General features: G+C 46.8%; 1 protein-coding gene across 1 annotated transcript; it reads left to right on the plus strand.

Annotated features, from left to right (window-relative positions):
• Positions 1 to 14,779: 14,779 nt before the first annotated feature.
• Positions 14,780 to 15,064, plus strand: LOC124509825 (40S ribosomal protein S27-like; the record flags this gene model as incomplete). The annotated part of the gene is made up of 1 exon (XM_047076443.1): positions 14,780 to 15,064. A coding segment is annotated over one exon (267 nt), but the record flags the coding sequence as incomplete, so codon positions are not given.
• Positions 15,065 to 16,469: the final 1,405 nt, after the last annotated feature.

Here is a 16,469-nt window from a genome sequence, read left to right on the forward strand (position 1 = left end):
CTCCAAGCTGTCAGTGCAGAGCCCCACACCGGGCTCGATCTCACAACCATGAGATCATGACCGAAACCGAAATCAAGAGTCAGACGCTTAAACGGCTGAGCCAACTAGGCCCCCCCACAGGTAGAAGTTTTTAAGAGTCCGGAGGGTCACAGGGGACAAGATGCAACTGGCAAGGGGACTTGGGGGCACAGTCAGAGAGGGCAGTGTCCAGCCTTTTCTGCTTGGGCTGCCTCAGGGCTCTCCCCTGAGCCTGAGCCCCCAGCACGCAGTTTATTAAGGTGAAGAAATAGCAAACAGGAAGAGAAAAAAAGTATATAGCCGCCCATAAAAAAAGATAAAGTAAATTAAAAGAAATAAAAAGATAATTAAAATGATATAAAAAGCAGTATGCAGTTAACTGAGGGAAGGAACTAAAATAGCCCCCAGCTCGGCCCCCAGCTCTCCCGCAGCTGTACCGCCCTGGGGTTGCTGAGCACAGACACTACCCCTCGAGGGCCTCCGGTGTCCCAACTGCACTGACCTGGGAGGCCGGCAGGGGTGGTCTCCCCATCTGCTGCTCTGTGCTGGGGGGCAGCGCACGGGCTGCTCCCTAACTGCTCACGGCAGAACTGGAATCTGGTGGGACCCTTCAGACAAAAGCGGGAAGGCTTGGGACCCTGGGAGGAGCACCGGGATGTGGGGAAACGGGACTGTCACGGAGCTACAGACCCTGAGCCCCCCACAGCCCCATTCTCGCCCGTTTCTTGCTTCTCAGGCCTGCCTTTCTCTTCCTCAAAGAAGGGGGTGTCCAAGCTTTCTTCCATTCCAGGGAGTCCTTGGGGCCCCAAAGCCCTCTCTCTCTTTTTTTTTAATGTTAACATTTATTCATTTTTTGATAGAGACAGAGCATGAGTGGGGGAGGGGCAGAGACAGAGAAGGAGACACAGAATCCGAAGCAAGCTCCAGGCTCTGAACTGACAGCACAGAGCCCAACGCGGGGCTCAAACTCACGGACCGTGAGATCGTGACCTGAGCTGAAGTCAGACGCTTAACCGACTGAGCCACCCAGGCGCCCCGCCAAAGCCCTCTCAAGCCCACCTCTCCCTGGTCTCTCTGGGAGTCTTCCCCTTCCCAGGGCAACTGATAGAACGTGTACCCCTTTAGGACACAAGGGATAGTCTAGGACTTGGCCTAGCTCTGAGGAGAGGGCTTGACCAGCCCCTCTCCGTGTGCAGTATGTTGCCCAAAGTCGGGGTTCTGGCAAAATCCCATGAGAAGACCTCAAGCTTCCCCACTAAGGTTATGTCAGTCTGGCTGTCAAAGGCCTCTCTGCTAGGTGGGGGAGAACAGAATGCCTGGCCCTCCTTCTGGCAGCTTCCTCTCTGTGGCCCCTGCAGCAACAGCGAGAACAGGGCCTCATCCTCACTCCTCTGTCTGACTTGCAAGAACAACGCCTTCTCCTTCCATATAGAAAAGAAGCCTCTGCAGCGAGTGGAAAGCTTAAACACGCGTTGCTGCATCCTCGCCGTGGAATATTCTTGAGTGTGTGAAAGGATGAGCGGTATCTGCATGTGGGGACGGGGAAGGGTGTCTGCGCCAGGTTATTGACGCCGAGGGTCTGGTCTCCCAGAACAAAGGAACACTTAACCGGAAATAAATCTCCACCACTGAGCACAGCCTTCTGCTTTGAGACTGGGTGTTTTCCAAGGCTTCAAAAGCCCAGGGACCAATTCTTGGTTAAGGCTCGAGCTTAAATTTTGAGGGCTCCCCACCACCTCCCCCACCACCCAGAAATCTCCTCGGGGAAAGAAACGCTCCCAAGTACAGAGCAATCTGGCTCTGAGGGAGGGGCGGGGGCAAATGATCACCCCTTGCTCCCCCAAACCGCAGGGGTCTTTCCTCAGTCACTACAAAATAGCACGATAACAATAAAAACGAGAAGATGAGATAAGAGGAACATAATATAAAATTATAAAGAACAAAATAGAGATAAGGAATCATCAAGATAAGTAACACAGAAGTAGAGGACCAGCCGATTAAGAGGATAAAAGAAAGAAATGAGCTTTAAAATGATACAAAACATATAATCAACAATTTACAAGATTAGGGGCTGAAGTTATAAAAACAAAGGTTTACCCTGGTCAGATGGGACGAGTGATCAGGGAACTAAAGAGGCCAGCAGTACACAGGGTTCTTCTCTGTCTCATCCAGGGTCAGGATTTGAGCCCGATTTAGCCGACTCCGACATCCCTTCTGGACCACGTCTCGCCTCTTAAACGTTGTTGGACCTTTGTTTCTGACTTTTGCCGAAACTCGTAACATGGTCTTCAACTCATCTTTCTGCCAGGGGTTCCCGAAGCAAATTTTATTGGGAACTATATACCAAAGTTCCACAATGCCAAGTTCTGAGTTCCAGAACTCCAAAAGCCCTGAACATCAAAAACGTCATCTTTTATTTGGAGGCATAACCCAATGTGGCCGGAACCCATTTGATGGCAAAACCTGACGTGAACTGAAGTGAAACTATTCCTAGGATGAGTGTTCATCCATTTCCTTTCAGAAACATCCATGTGTCTGGTTACAGGGCACTTCCATACACCCAGCACTGGGAGTTGTGTGATACGGAGTGTTTGTGCCTTACATCTTTTTTTTTTAACCATCTTTCTAAAATTCTAAAACACATCTGGCCTCAAGGTTTCAGATTAGAGATTGCGGACCTGGGGTGCCTGGGTGGCTCAGTCCGGTAGGCGTCTGACTCTTGATTTCGGCTCAGTCATGATCTCACAGTTTATGAGTTTGAGCCCCACACTGACAGTGCAGAGCCTGCTTGGGATTCTCTGTCTCCCTCTCTCTGCCCCTCCCTTGTTGCTCACTCTCTCTCTCTCTCTCTCTCTCAAAATAAATAAATAAACTTAAAAAAGAGAGAGAGAGAGAGAGATTGTGGACTTGAATGAAAATTTTCCACTAGATACAAGAATGGATATGCACAAGTATGTATGTATATATATATATATATATATATATATATGGTGGAATATTATACAGCAATGACAATGACTGATCCACACTATGTGCAGCATAATGTGGAGAGAAAGAAGCCAGACACAGAAGCATCTGTGTTGGAAGGCTCACGACCACATTATTTTTGTGTGTCCGTCTCTTAAATTCTATTTATATAAAGTTCAAAGACAAGAAAGCTACTCAGGTAGGATTCTCTCATCAAATATAGGCCAGTACCCTGATTGCCGCTCCCCCTTCAGGGCCTCGGCTGACCCCCTGTGCTCACAGCCCCGTCACCGGCTCAGGGCCAGTCTGCTGTGCTCCCTCCCTTTCCACCTTCCTCTCTCGGCCTTTGTCTCCAGCCCCTCTTTGCTTTCCCTGGGTGGAGTGCTCATGGGATGGTGGCAATCTTGTCTTTTCATGCTTTTGTCCCAACTCCACTTGGGGTCCCTCTCCACCCTCTTCCCCGGCCATTCACATCAGTGTTTTATCTTCCTTCATTCCCTCTCCTCCTTGGCTGACGGGGCTGCTGATCCCCACGCGGTCTGCTCTCTTCCTGTCCTTGTGTCTCCACCGTCTGATCCCGGGGATCAGCTGGCTCTGGGCTTTTGTTTGGGCCGCAGGGCTTTCTCTCTGCCTCTGCCTCTCTGTCCCACCACCCTCCCTTCCTTCCCCCTCGTCTCGATGTCCTTTGTGGGACATGTACTTTTATCTCCCTTTGATTTGCTCTCTCCTCTTTGTAGAAGAATGAAAGTCTCGGCTAATTGTAGCGGGAGGGCAGTGACGCCCCTTTTCCCCTCCCGGCGTCTTCCCCACCAGGCCGAGCAGGAAGGGAAATGAGGGCAATTCAGACTCCCACCTGCTCCCCGAGTCAGCTCAGGTCTCTCTCCCCCATGGGCTCTTCTTCCCCAGCTTTCTCAAGGGGAGACGGCACGTGCTGGAGCCCCTCACCAGCGCCTCCACCAAGTCTCCCTAGACCATCGCTGGTCCATGTCTGTCTTCGCCGCGTACTGGTGTGTGTCAGCCATCACGGAAGGTGCTCGGCGCCGAGTGGTGAACAAGACAGTTGGGCGGTCTCTGAGTTCACAAGTCCTCGCAATAAAGCGGGCCAGGAGTCTGATAGGGCAGTTACTTTAATGTCTCCAAACAGAGGACCTGAACTCAGCGTGGGGGCAGGGACTGTCTCTGAGGAACTGGCGTCTGGATAACTTGCAGGAGTTAGTCAGGTGGGAGACGGAAGGTAAACAGGTCCCGAACAGACAGAACATTTGTCTCATGGAGAGACGACACGATGTGAAATTCCCTGCATGAATTTGCGGGGCATAAACTGCTGGGGACCCGTGATGAAGCCTTGCAAGGAGCCTGGAGTTTATTCTGAGGATGTGGGCAAGTCATGGGAGTGTTTTCAATGGGGATGTGACGGATCCTGTTTGTGTTCGGGGTGGGGTGGAGAACAGAGCACGACTGGAGGGAGGGTGAGGAGGTTATTCAGTCTCTATTGCCGCCATAATAGATTCCCACAAATTTAGTGGCTTAAAACAACACAACTGTATTATGTGATAGTTCTGGAGGTCAGAGGTCCAAAGTCGGACTCGTGGGCTGAAGCTAAGATTCCGGCAGAGCTGGAACCTTCCGGAGGTTCAAGTAGAAAATCACTTTCCTCGTCTTTTCCAACTTCCAGAGGCCACCTGCATTCTTGCAGATCATAGCCCCTTCTGCCACCTTCAAAGGCCATCTTGCAAATCTTCCATTGTCACATTCTCTCCCTCATCTGACCTTCCTGCCTGTTGTATGGAACTTTGTGATTATATCAGGCCAACCTGGATAATTCAGGATAATCTTCCCATCTCAAGAGCCTTAATTTGGCTACATCTGCAAAGTCCCTTATGCCATAGATGGTGGCATGTTCACAGGTTCTGGGAAGTAGGATGTGGACATCTTTGGGGGCCTAGCACCGGAGGCTATTGTGGTATTTCAGGAAGGACACAATGATAGCTTAAACTGAGTAGTAGCAGTAGAGATGGAACCAAGGGGATAGATCTGAGATAACTTTAGGAAGTAGACTAACTGTTGACTGATTGGAGATGGGAGACGAGGGAGAGGGATGAGCAGGGAGCCCTTCTAGCTCTCAGGCTACAGCAACTGACCAAATGGCAATGCTGTTTACCAGACAGAGGACACAAGACAATACCGCGTTCAATACAGGGAGTACAATAAATACAGGAAGAGATGAGTTTGACCTACCTCTGAGGCATCCAAGAAGAAATGCCCAGAAGGCAGTTGGGCATTTATCTTCTTCCGGAGCCCAGAAGAAGGGTCTGCGAGGGCCACAGAAGTTAGAAAAAAGAGTCAACAAATTATGGCCAGCAGACTGTTGTACAAATAAAAGTATTACCAGAACACAGCCAGGCTCATTCACATCCGCATTGTCTGTGGGTGCTTTTGCACTACAGAAGCAAAGCTGAATATTTGCAATACAGAACGTTTGGCCTACTAAGCCATATGGCCCTTTCACAAAACCAACACTTGGGTTGGAGAATCACCAGCCCAAAGGTGGTACATAGGAGTGTAGGGTGACCCAGGGCAAATATGTGGAGGGAGAAGCCCAGAGGCCCAAGAAACCCAGCATTCAAGAAACAGGAATAATACAAAGAACAAAGGAATAATACAAAGATAGACATTGAGAGCTAGTGGCCAGAGACACAGGGAGACAACCAGGAGAGCTAAAGCTACAGAAGACAAAAAAATATGTGGCAGCTTTAAAATATGTCCACAAGCTCTCTGATACTGAAGGGGATCAGAATATGCCACCCCAAAATATGCCACTTTGGCATAAGGGTTACTTTGAGCTGAAGACAACTGAGAAACAGCAAACACCAAAAAAAAAAAAAACCCCAAAACAAAACAAAACAAAAAAACAACAAAACAAAAACCACCCCCAAACAAACAAACAAACAAAAACCTCTCTGCCCTCCCCAACTATTTGCCTAGAAGCAGGCTTAGGTTCTTAATCACCAGAGACTCTTATCAGCCCAGAGACAGCACAGAGAGGAATCTACATAACAAACCTCACTGAAATCACCCTTATCTTCCATTAGCTTTCCCTATATATTTTCCTTCCCATGGTTTGCCACTCTCAGAAGCCTAAAACCCTTTTCCTCTGGCTTGCCATTTCTCTACAAATTTATTGGTTTTTGTTAAGATGCTACAAGCCTAAATTCTAACCACGCTTCTGAATGACTCTTCACTGTTCACTCTTTCTCCCTCATGTACGAGCTCTACACTACACCGTGTTAATAAACTCTATTTGTTTTTCTCTTGTTAATCTGTCTTTTGTCAGTCTAATTTGCAGGGCCCCAGGTAATGAATCTAAGAGGGTAGAGGGAAAAGGTTTTTTCCTCGTCTACAGTACTCCTCAATTCTCCTACCCTTGATGGTGGGCTAGCCTTAATGACTCTATTCTCAGAAATGGAATCAAGCAAAGTGGTAATGTGTAAATTTAGTCATAAAAGGTCATATTTTAGGTCATAAAAGGACTATACATTCCTCCACTTTCTGAAAATAATAAAGGAAGGAAGTTATGCCATATTGTGGGGACACACAAACAGCCTACAGAGACATCCACATGATGAGTGGTTGAGGCTTCCAGCTGAGAACCAGAGAGGAACTTCGGCCACCTGCCAAAAGCCATCTGAATGAGCCATCTTGGTAAATCCCCAGCACTACGCAAGCCTTCAGATGACCACAGCTTGGCCAGCGTCCCGACTGCAACTACATGAGAGCTTCTGGACAAATCCACCCAGCTCAGATGCTCTGGAATTCTTGACCTACAGAAACCCTGAGATCATAAATATTTGTTGTCTCAGGTGACTAAAGTTTTGGTGTAATTTGTTATACGACAGGTATAAGTAATGCCACAAGGAAATAAGTGTTTCAAGGAAAGCGTGATCAATGGCCATGCAGCTTAGAAGTCGAATGGAATTTAGCAGAGTGTGTCCATGGTTACCTTCTGGGGTGTGCTGAGTCCTGTGGGACTGTTCCAGAGTTGATGAAGTCTAACAAAACTTTTGTAGGAGCTCCTTGGCCAGGATGAGGACAACTGAAGCTGGCCATCATTTGTTTTCTCACATATGAAATGCTGGAGGGGAAGAAAAGAAAGGGGCATGTGGGGCTTCTCTAGCATCAGTCCTCCCTTTTTAGACAATTTTGGCCCATACCAGTGTGAAGCTGGAAAAGCCTCATTTTTTTTTTTTAATGTTTATTTATTTATTTTGAAAGAGAGAGAGCAATCAGGGGAAGGGCAGAGAGAGAATCCCAAGCAGTTTCCATGCTGCCAGCATAGAGCCTGAGGTGGGGCTCGACCCCATGAACCAAACCATGAGATCATGACCTGAGCTGAAATCAAGAGTTGGACGTTCAACCGACTGAGCCACCCAGGTGCCCCAAGAGCCTTATGTGTTTTTTTTTTTAATTTAATTTTTTAAAATTTATATCCAAATTAGTTAGCATACAATACAACGATTTCAGATTCCTTAGTGCCCCTTACCCATTTAGCCCATTCCCCCCCACACCCCCTCCAGTAACTCTCTGTTTGTTCTCCATATTTATGAGTCTCATGTTTGTCGCCCTCCCTGTTTTTATATTATTTTTGCTTCCCTTGCCTTATGTTCATCTGTTTTGTCTCTTAAAGTCCTCATATGAGTGAACTCATATGATGTTTGTCTTTCTCTGACTGACTAATTTCACTTAGCATAATACCCTCCAGTTCCATCCACAGAGTTGCAAATGGCAAGATTTCATTCTTTTTGATTGCCGAGTAATACTCATTGTATATATATACCACTTCTTCTTTATCCATTCATCCATCGATGGACATTGGGCTCTTTTCATACTTTGGCTACTGTTGATAGTGCTGCTGTAAACATGGGGGTGCATGTGTCCCTTAGAAACAGCACACCTGTATCCCGTGGATAAATGCCTAGTAGTGCAATTGCTGGGTCATAGGGTAGTTTTATTTTTAGTTTTTTGAGGAACCTCCATACTGTTTTCCAGAGTGGCTGCACCAGCTTGCATTCCCAAGGAGGCTTATGTTTTTAGAAAGGCACTAATTACAAGTCCTTCCTGGGCCCTTGGCCAGAAGGCTTATGGAGAAAATCAAATAAATGAATATTCTCTGCTACTTCTCTGAATTCCTCTGAAGTCAGGACATCTGTTGATGCCTTTCTTATATTTAGTAAGTGATCAAAAGTGATTCGTGTGCTTCAGTCCATAATCACCTGACCACACAACTCTTGAGGGGGAAAATGTCCCAGGAATCTGACTTCAGTTTCCACTTCTCACCTAAAACTCGTCTCTCAAGAATATCACAGAACCATGTGCCAGATCGACCAACCCTTTCTTGGTTGCATACTTTTTGACATAGATCAGCTAGTTTGGTGAGAGAATGAAGCTGTATACAATGAATTAACTTCTTTGCTGTGGGTTTTTTTTTTTTTTTTTTCTCAACCTAGGTATATTTTATTAAGCCATCTTTTTTTTTTTTTTTTTCTTATGCATTCTCAAGACTGGCCTTTTCTATGCATGTATGTTTCATCTTATTTATTTATTTATTTATTTAATTTTATTTTTTAAAATTTATATCCAAATTGGTTAACATATAGTGCAACAATGATTTCAGGAGGAGATTCCTTAATGCCCCTTGCCCATTTAGCCCATCCCGCCGTCCCACAACCCCTCCAGGAATCCTCAGTTTGTTCTCCATATTTAAGAGTCTCTTATGTTTTGTCCCCTTCCCTGTTTTTATATTATTTTTGCTCCCCTTGCCTTATGTGCATCTGTTTTGTCTCTTAAAATCCTCAGATGAGTGAAGTCATATGATGTTTGTCTTTCTCTGACTAATTTCGCTTAGCATAATACCCTCCAGTTCCATCCACAGAGTCGCAAATGGCAAGATTTCATTCTTTTTTGATTGCCGAGTAATACTCCATTGTATCTATATACCACATTCTCTTTATCCGTTCATCCATCGATGGACATGTGAGCTCTTTCCATGCTTTGGCTGTTGTCGATAGTGCTGCTATAAACACGGGGGTGCATGTGTCCCTTCGAAACAGCACACTGGTTCCCGTGGATAAATGCCTAGTAGTGCAACTGCTGGGTACTAGTTATGTACCATTTTGGGGCAGAATTGAGAAAACAGTAACTCAGATAACTTCCGGTGTTCTGCGGCTCAGAGGAGGAACCCTCGTTGAGAAAGACACTCACAAGCATGTGTTGGATTTCAGGGTTGCTTCAGCTTGAAGAATTCTGGCTAACTCAGCATGAGGCCACTGAGCTCCTGAATAGGCTGCTCCATATTTAAACACTTACTATGGTGGCTTGTTTACTTGTTTCTTATGTTTTATTCACTTGTATCATTTTAGCTTTTGGTCCTTTTAATCATTCAGTCTTCGATTTGAAGTGATTTGGCACAATTCAATTGTTCGTAATGTGCTTTGTCTTTTCTTACTATTTTATACCTCTTTTTTTTTTTTCATTTAAAGTGCTTGTTCTCAATGATTGCTTTTTAAAAAAAAATTTTTAAACATTGATTTATTATTGAGAGACAGAGACAGAGCATGAGCAGGGGAGGGGCAGAGAGAGGAGGAGACACAGAATCGGAAGCAGGCTCCAGGCTGTCGGCACAGAGCCCGACACAGGGCCTGAACTCAGAAGCCGCGAGATCATGACCTGAGCTGAAGTCGGACGCTCAACCGACTGAGCCACCCAGGCGCCCCCCAATGATTTTTTTTGTTACTCTTTATCACTTTTAGTTTTATGGTTGCCCTCTTTTTATCTCATATTTTATTACAGTTTCAATTTTCTGTTTATTTTTATTTTTCTCTCTTTAATAATTGCTTAAAAAATTTTTTTTAATGTTTATTTTTGAGAGAGAGAGAGAGACAGAGTGTGAGTGGGGGGAAGAGCAGACGCAGAGGGAGACGCAGAACCCAAAGCAGGCTCCAGGCTCTGAGCTGTCACCACAGAGCCCGACACCGGGCTTGACCCCATGAACCGTGAGATCATGACCTGAGCTGAAGTCGGACGCTTAACTGACTGAGCCACCCAGGTGCCCCATCTTTATTAATTGCTTTTTAAAAAATAATTTATTTTCTGTTAGTTACTAATTGGGAGTCATAAGCACACCCCTAGGGTGAGCCATGCTATATGTGATCCATACCAGAAGCTAAGGAGGACAGAGGATTCTTCCCTCTAGGTCACCTTTCTAGGTCCCTTTAAGGATACCACATTCCCTTCCTGTTTCAAAAAGTTGTAACCTGATTGATATGGGAGACCCAGCATCCAGAAGATCCCCCAAGATCAAGTGCGATGGCCGCTGACATTTCCATCCCCCAGAGTACACGTCCCTATAATCAATCCTCTGTGCTTACGTGAGGTGGGACCCCAGCATAGGCTGGATTTCACTTTCAAGATTAGGTTATGTTATCTGACAAAGGTGAAGGGATTCTGCCTATGTATTTAAGGTTCCGGATCAGCTGATGACTTTGAGTTCATCAAAAGGGAGATTATTCTGGATAGGCGTGACCTAATTAAGTGAGCCCCCCGCCCCCCCCCCCTTTTTTTAGTTTATTTATTTATTTTGAGACAAGGTGTGTATGTGGGGGAAGGGGAGAGAGACAGAGAGAGAATCCCAAGCAGGCCCCCGTCAGCAGGGAGCCTGCTGGGCGGCTCAAAGCCATAAACCTTGAGATCACGCCCTGAGCCGAGGTTGGGCGTTTGACCGAGCCACCCAGGTGCCCTTAAGCGAGCCATTAAAAGATACAGGGCCTGTCCTAGAGTCAGAGATTGGATGTATGAAACTGATTCCACTGCCGGCCTTGAGGAGGTCGGCTGCTATGTTTCTTGTTTGTTTCTTGTGGCCATAACTTTTCTTTTTTCACTTTTTTAGTGACATCTGATGTTCACTGAAATTTTACAGTGTGCCAGCATCAGTCCAAGTTTTTTTTCACTGACCTATATATGAGTATAGTTGACACACGATGTCACATTGGTTCCAGCTGTACGACATCGTGGTTCCCCAACTGCACGCGTTACACTGGGCTCATCACGAGTGCGGCTACCATCTGTCACCGTGCAAGGCTAGTGCAGTGTCATTCCCTGTGCTGGACCTTTCAGCCCAGTGGGCTTACTCATTCCATAACTGGAAGCCTGTACCTCCCACTCCCCTCCTCCCATGTTGCCCATCTCCCCTACTCCCCTCTGCAACCACCAGTTTGCTCTCCGCGCTCCCGGGGTAGGCTACTATGTTCAAGCGGCCTGTGAAGGCCACACGGCAAAGGGCCTGAGACCTAGATGCTGACAGGAGTCCCCCGCTAACACCTAGCAAGGACACGGGGACGCCAGTCCTACAACTGCAAGGAAGTGGACTCGGCCAACAACCCAAGTGAACTTGGAAATGGGCCTTTCTGCAGGCGAGCCTCCACATGAAAACAAACCAGCTGACCCTTTGATTTCTGTGTTGTGGCCCCATGAGCAGAGGATCTGTCTAAAACATGCCAGACTCCTGACCTGTGGAAGCTGTACGATAGCAACTGTGTGCTGTCTTAAGCCACTAGGCGTGTGGTCATTTGTTCCACGTGGGTAAAACCTAATGTGTCACGTGATATCATACTGATAACCTTCCCGAACTGCTGAGATGGAGCAGTTTGTTCCCATCGTAACGTCAAGGTTCTCGCTGAGGAGGTACAGCCTATCATCTCTATCCTCCTCTAAACCCTGTGGACACTGAGCAAACTCTCTGCACTCACCACCACCTATCAGGAAGGGGAGCTACAGTCGCTTAAGCGCCTGACTCTAGCTCAGGTCGTGATCTCGCAATTTGTGAGTTCGAGCCCACTGTTGGGCTCCGTGCTGAGAGCTCAGAGCCTGGAACCTGCTTCGGATTCTGTGTCTCCCCCTCTCTCTCTGCCCCTCCCTCACTCACCCTCCATCACTCTCTCAAAAATAAATAAAACATTTTTTAAAAAGGGGGGGGAGCTATGTGCCAAGTTCCATTTGCAGAAGGATTTTTAACATAAAAATGGTTAAGGTTAACAAATAAAAGTATGGGGTCTTCAGCCTTCCAACAAGACTCCTTGGAAGGAAGGAAGGTAGAAGAACCCCTACTTTGTGTCACAATTATATCTTCCAAAAATGGGTCAAACAACATTGCCCATCCCATGTCATCTCATAAAGTGGCTTTGACACTCCTCCCGTTGAGAAGTGAGTCTACGTCCTCTTCCTTTGACACTGGGCAGACGTAGGACAGTAGTAACACTGTGACTTCCAAGCTAAGTCACCAGAACATTCATCCTGAAAGTTTTCAGCCACCATGGAAGCAGTCTGATTACTCTGAGGCCACCATGCTTGGAGCTACCTGACATCAGCCCAAGCAGGAGACCACATGGAAAGGCACCGTGACTACATGAAGAGAGTGAGGTGCTTCACCAGACCCAAACTCTTCAGATCCCCTACTTTTCCGGCTCTAGCCAGTTGACTACAACCATAGAAAAGATCCCAAGCCACAAGTGCCCAACAACTGGGAAAAATAAGCCCACTGACCCAATCAAAGGAGGGAGGCGGAGACTCAGAGCACATTGAAGAGAGGCTTTAATTGATGTTTTTGCAAGAGCGGGTGTCTGATGGACAGACACACTCGGAGAAGTTACAGCAGACAATTTATCTCCTAGTGTGCAAGTCCCTCCCCGGCTCCTCATTGGCTAAGTACTACAGAGGCAAGTCCCTCCCTGGTTTCTCATTGGTTTAGTACTACAGAGGTTACAGCCTTATCGGGAAGTCGCCTATGCCCATAAGGCAAAAAGGAGTCTGATGGGAACAAACATACATTCCCTGAGGTGACGCAGAAACTTTCAGTCCCTCCTCCCTTTCTTCTACGACACAAGCTCATTGCAAAGCCCACGAAAATAAGCCCACGTAAAGAAGAGGGGAAGAAGAATAACCAGGAAGTGGGTTTGGGATTCCACTGTCGGGGTGGGGGGTTTGTACATATTTCCAGCAGGTTGTAAATGTACTGTTAGCTGGACAGTACCGCTTTTCTTTAGTATTTCTGAAAATGAATCATTTCCCTTCTCACACCAACCCCTTGCAAATTCCTGACCCACAGAAACAGTGAGAGAGAGCGAAGCTATGGCTGATGTTTTACGTCATTAAATTTCAGGGTGATTTGTTACTTTGTTAGGCAGCAACAGATAACCGGGACATTTTAGTTTCAAGTCCTTCCTTAGGTCAATCTGCCTCCTGCACAGTTCTGAGTCTTGACTGGCCTCCCTTCTACTCTTACCTACTCTGCCCCCATAACCCTGAGCAGAATTATGAAAGGTCCCCTTGGTGTGTAAATTGCCTCAATCCCCTTCCTTTGTTTTGAGATTGAGGAGAATTTGCCTAAAATTGGGATTATCCTCTAGTCTTGAGTCACCTGTGTTTTTGCTGGATTAACCAAGACACAAGAAGACCACATTTAAAAGTTATGCTCGCCATGGGGCACAGAAGGCATAAAAACAGAACACTGACCTCAAGGAATTTGCAATCTATTTAGTGTTTTTTAAAAGTCAAACAGGAGCGCCTGGGTGGCTCAGTCGGTGAGCGTCCGACTTGGGCTTGAGTCATGATCTCATGGTTCGTGGGTTAGAGCCCCACGTCAGGCTCTGTGCTGACAGCTTGGAGTCTGGAACCTGCTTCGGATTCTGTATCTCCCTCTCTCTCTGCCCCTCCCCCACTCATGCTCTGTCTCTCTCTCTCTCTCTCTCTCTCTCTGCCAAAAATAAATAAACATTAAAAACAACGATGCAGTCTCTGTTGAGAAAACCTCCGGGGCACTATGTTGCTCAAAGTAGAATGATCATTTCATTTGTTACCCAAATCTCACAGTTTTGAAAGTGAAAGGGAACACTATTACTAATCACCTTGGGAAACCAGGCATAAACTGGCACTATCCTGGGCAAACCAGAACATGTCGTCCTCAGAGCCACAGGAACGTACTTCGGGAGAGCCATGAGAGCTCTTACTCATTGTCAAACCATAACTTTGGTTAAACCCAACCTCTTCTCCCACTCTGCACCTGTTCCCAGCAGCTGAACATGGCTGGGAACCATACACAGCTATGCTGACTGCTCAGCTCTGAACCCATGCCCATTTATCACACGTGACTCTTGGTGCTACGTAGCAAACATGCCATGTTTCCCGCTCTCCTGGACAACGCTTTCACCTCTCTCTCTCCTTCCTCCCACACTCCAACGCGTCCTCCTTCATCCTCGCTCTGAGTCAAGGGCCCTACTCCATCCACCTCTCTGCTCCTGTGCCCATATGCTCTGCCTCCTCCGTGCTGTGTGGATATGCTGTCTGTGCTCCAGGATGAGGAAAACCCCTCTGCTCATACACTAGGTCTTATCTACTCTCACCCACTCAGGATTCTGCGCCCACGGTTCTCCTCTGTCTCTCCTGTTTCATCAGTGTTTCCCTTAGGAGGAACATGCTGCTATATATCCTGTTTTGATGTTTTTTAGGTTTATTTATTTATTTTTGAGAGAGAGAGAGCGAGCAGGGGAGGGGCAGAGAGAGGGAGGGAGAGAGAATCTCAAGCAAGCTCCATGCTGTCAGGCTGTCAGCATGGGGTCCGATTCAGGGCTCGATCTCACAAACCGTGAGATGAAATCAAGAGTCCCGTGTTTAACCAACTGAGCCACCCAGGTGCCACTATCTCCCGTCTTTAAAAAACCCTCTCTTGCCTTTCTGGCAGTGATGTCCTGCCCCCAAGAACATACCCCTCACAAAGGACCTCCTGCGCCCATCCCCAGAAGAGGAGAAGAGGAAGCACAAGAAGTGCCTGGTCCAGAGCCCCAACTCCTCCTTCATGGACATGAAGTACTCAGCGTGCTACAAAATCACCACTGTCTTCAGCCACGAACAAACGGTGGTTTTGTGCGTGGGCTGCTCCACCATCCTGTGCCAACTGAAAGGAGGAAAAGCAAGGCTTACACAAGGATGCTCCTTCAGACAGGAGCGGCAGTAAAAGTACCCTAAATCAACATGAGTGGGAAACTATCCCAATAAAATGATTTTGGACACAAAATAATAAATAATAATAATAATAATTAATAATAATAAAGTAAAAACCCTCTCTTGATTCCATTTTCCCTTCCAGTTATGACCCCAACTCATTCCCTCCCTTCACACAAGATTATTTGAAAGAATACTCAGTCTCCAATTTATCTCCTTTCGTATGACCTTCAATCCACCCCCGTGAGGGTTTTGCCTCCACCACTCCACCAAAACCGTTCTGGCCATGTAGCAAATGAGCTCCACATGCCACATCAGGGGACAGTTCTCATCCTGTCAGCAGCATCTGACAAAGAGCATCTTCTAAGACTTCCTTGAAAGACGTCTTCCCTTGGCTTATAGGGCACTACGCTCACCTGGCCTGATTCCCGCCTTTCTGGCCACTCTTTCATAGTCTTCTTTGCTACACCCCCATCCTAAATGTTGGGGTGCTCTGAGCTACTCAGTTTTCTATCCGTATTCACTCCTTTGGGGATTTTATTCAGCCTCACAGCTTTCAGTCCTATCTTTCTCTGGTGATTCTTCAACTCGTACCTCTAACCTTGATTACCCAATTGTCCGTCCAACATCTCCACCTGGATGTCTAACAGGCATTTCAAATTTAACGTGTCCAAAATTGAATGCCTGTGTTCGCCTTAACGCTGCCCCTTCTTCGGTCTTGCCAAACATAGACAGATGGCAACTCCATTCTTCCAGCTACACGAACAAAAAACTGTAGTGTTATCTTTGACTCCTCTTCCTCTTATGCCCCACAGCCAACCCACGAGCAAGTCCGGAGTATTCTACCTTCCAAATGTTTCCAGATTCAGACCACCATCATCTCTCACCTCCTAACCATCGCCTCTTACCACTATCTCTCACCTCCCAACTTACCTTCCTGCTCCTGCTCTTGCTTCCCTCTCGTCTTGTCTATTCTCATCCGTTAAATCCTAAGTCAGATCATGTCACTTCTCTCCTCAAAAGTCGTATTTCACTCCGGGTGAAGAGGAAAGCATTCCCCTTCCCTGTCACCTCTTTGACCTCTTCTCTTCCTTCCCCTCTCGTTCACTCCGCTGTAGCTCGTTGAGCCCCGCTGTCCTTCCAACACACCAGGCCTGTGTTTTTGTTCATGCTGTTTCGCCCACATAGGACGACCTTCCCCCAGATATCCTTATGGCTACCTCCCTCATTTCCTTCAAGGGTTAATCCAAAGGTCATTTTCTTAATGAAGACTTCCTTGGTCACTATCAGAGTCAGCATCCAAAATGTCCCCTAATGATTGTCTCTTGATCCCCATACTCCCATGTTTTCCCGTCATCCCTTCCCATATCGTACTAGAGCTCTTTTGTGTGGCAGCAGAAGGGATGATATGCCACTTCTGAGGTTAGGTTATAAAA

The sequence above is a fragment of the Lynx rufus genome, unplaced genomic scaffold (genome assembly GCF_022079265.1).
Source record: "Lynx rufus isolate CCGP_SWC_20201006 ecotype Redwood Valley unplaced genomic scaffold, mLynRuf1.p SCAF_15, whole genome shotgun sequence".
Taxonomy (NCBI): domain Eukaryota; kingdom Metazoa; phylum Chordata; class Mammalia; order Carnivora; family Felidae; genus Lynx; species Lynx rufus.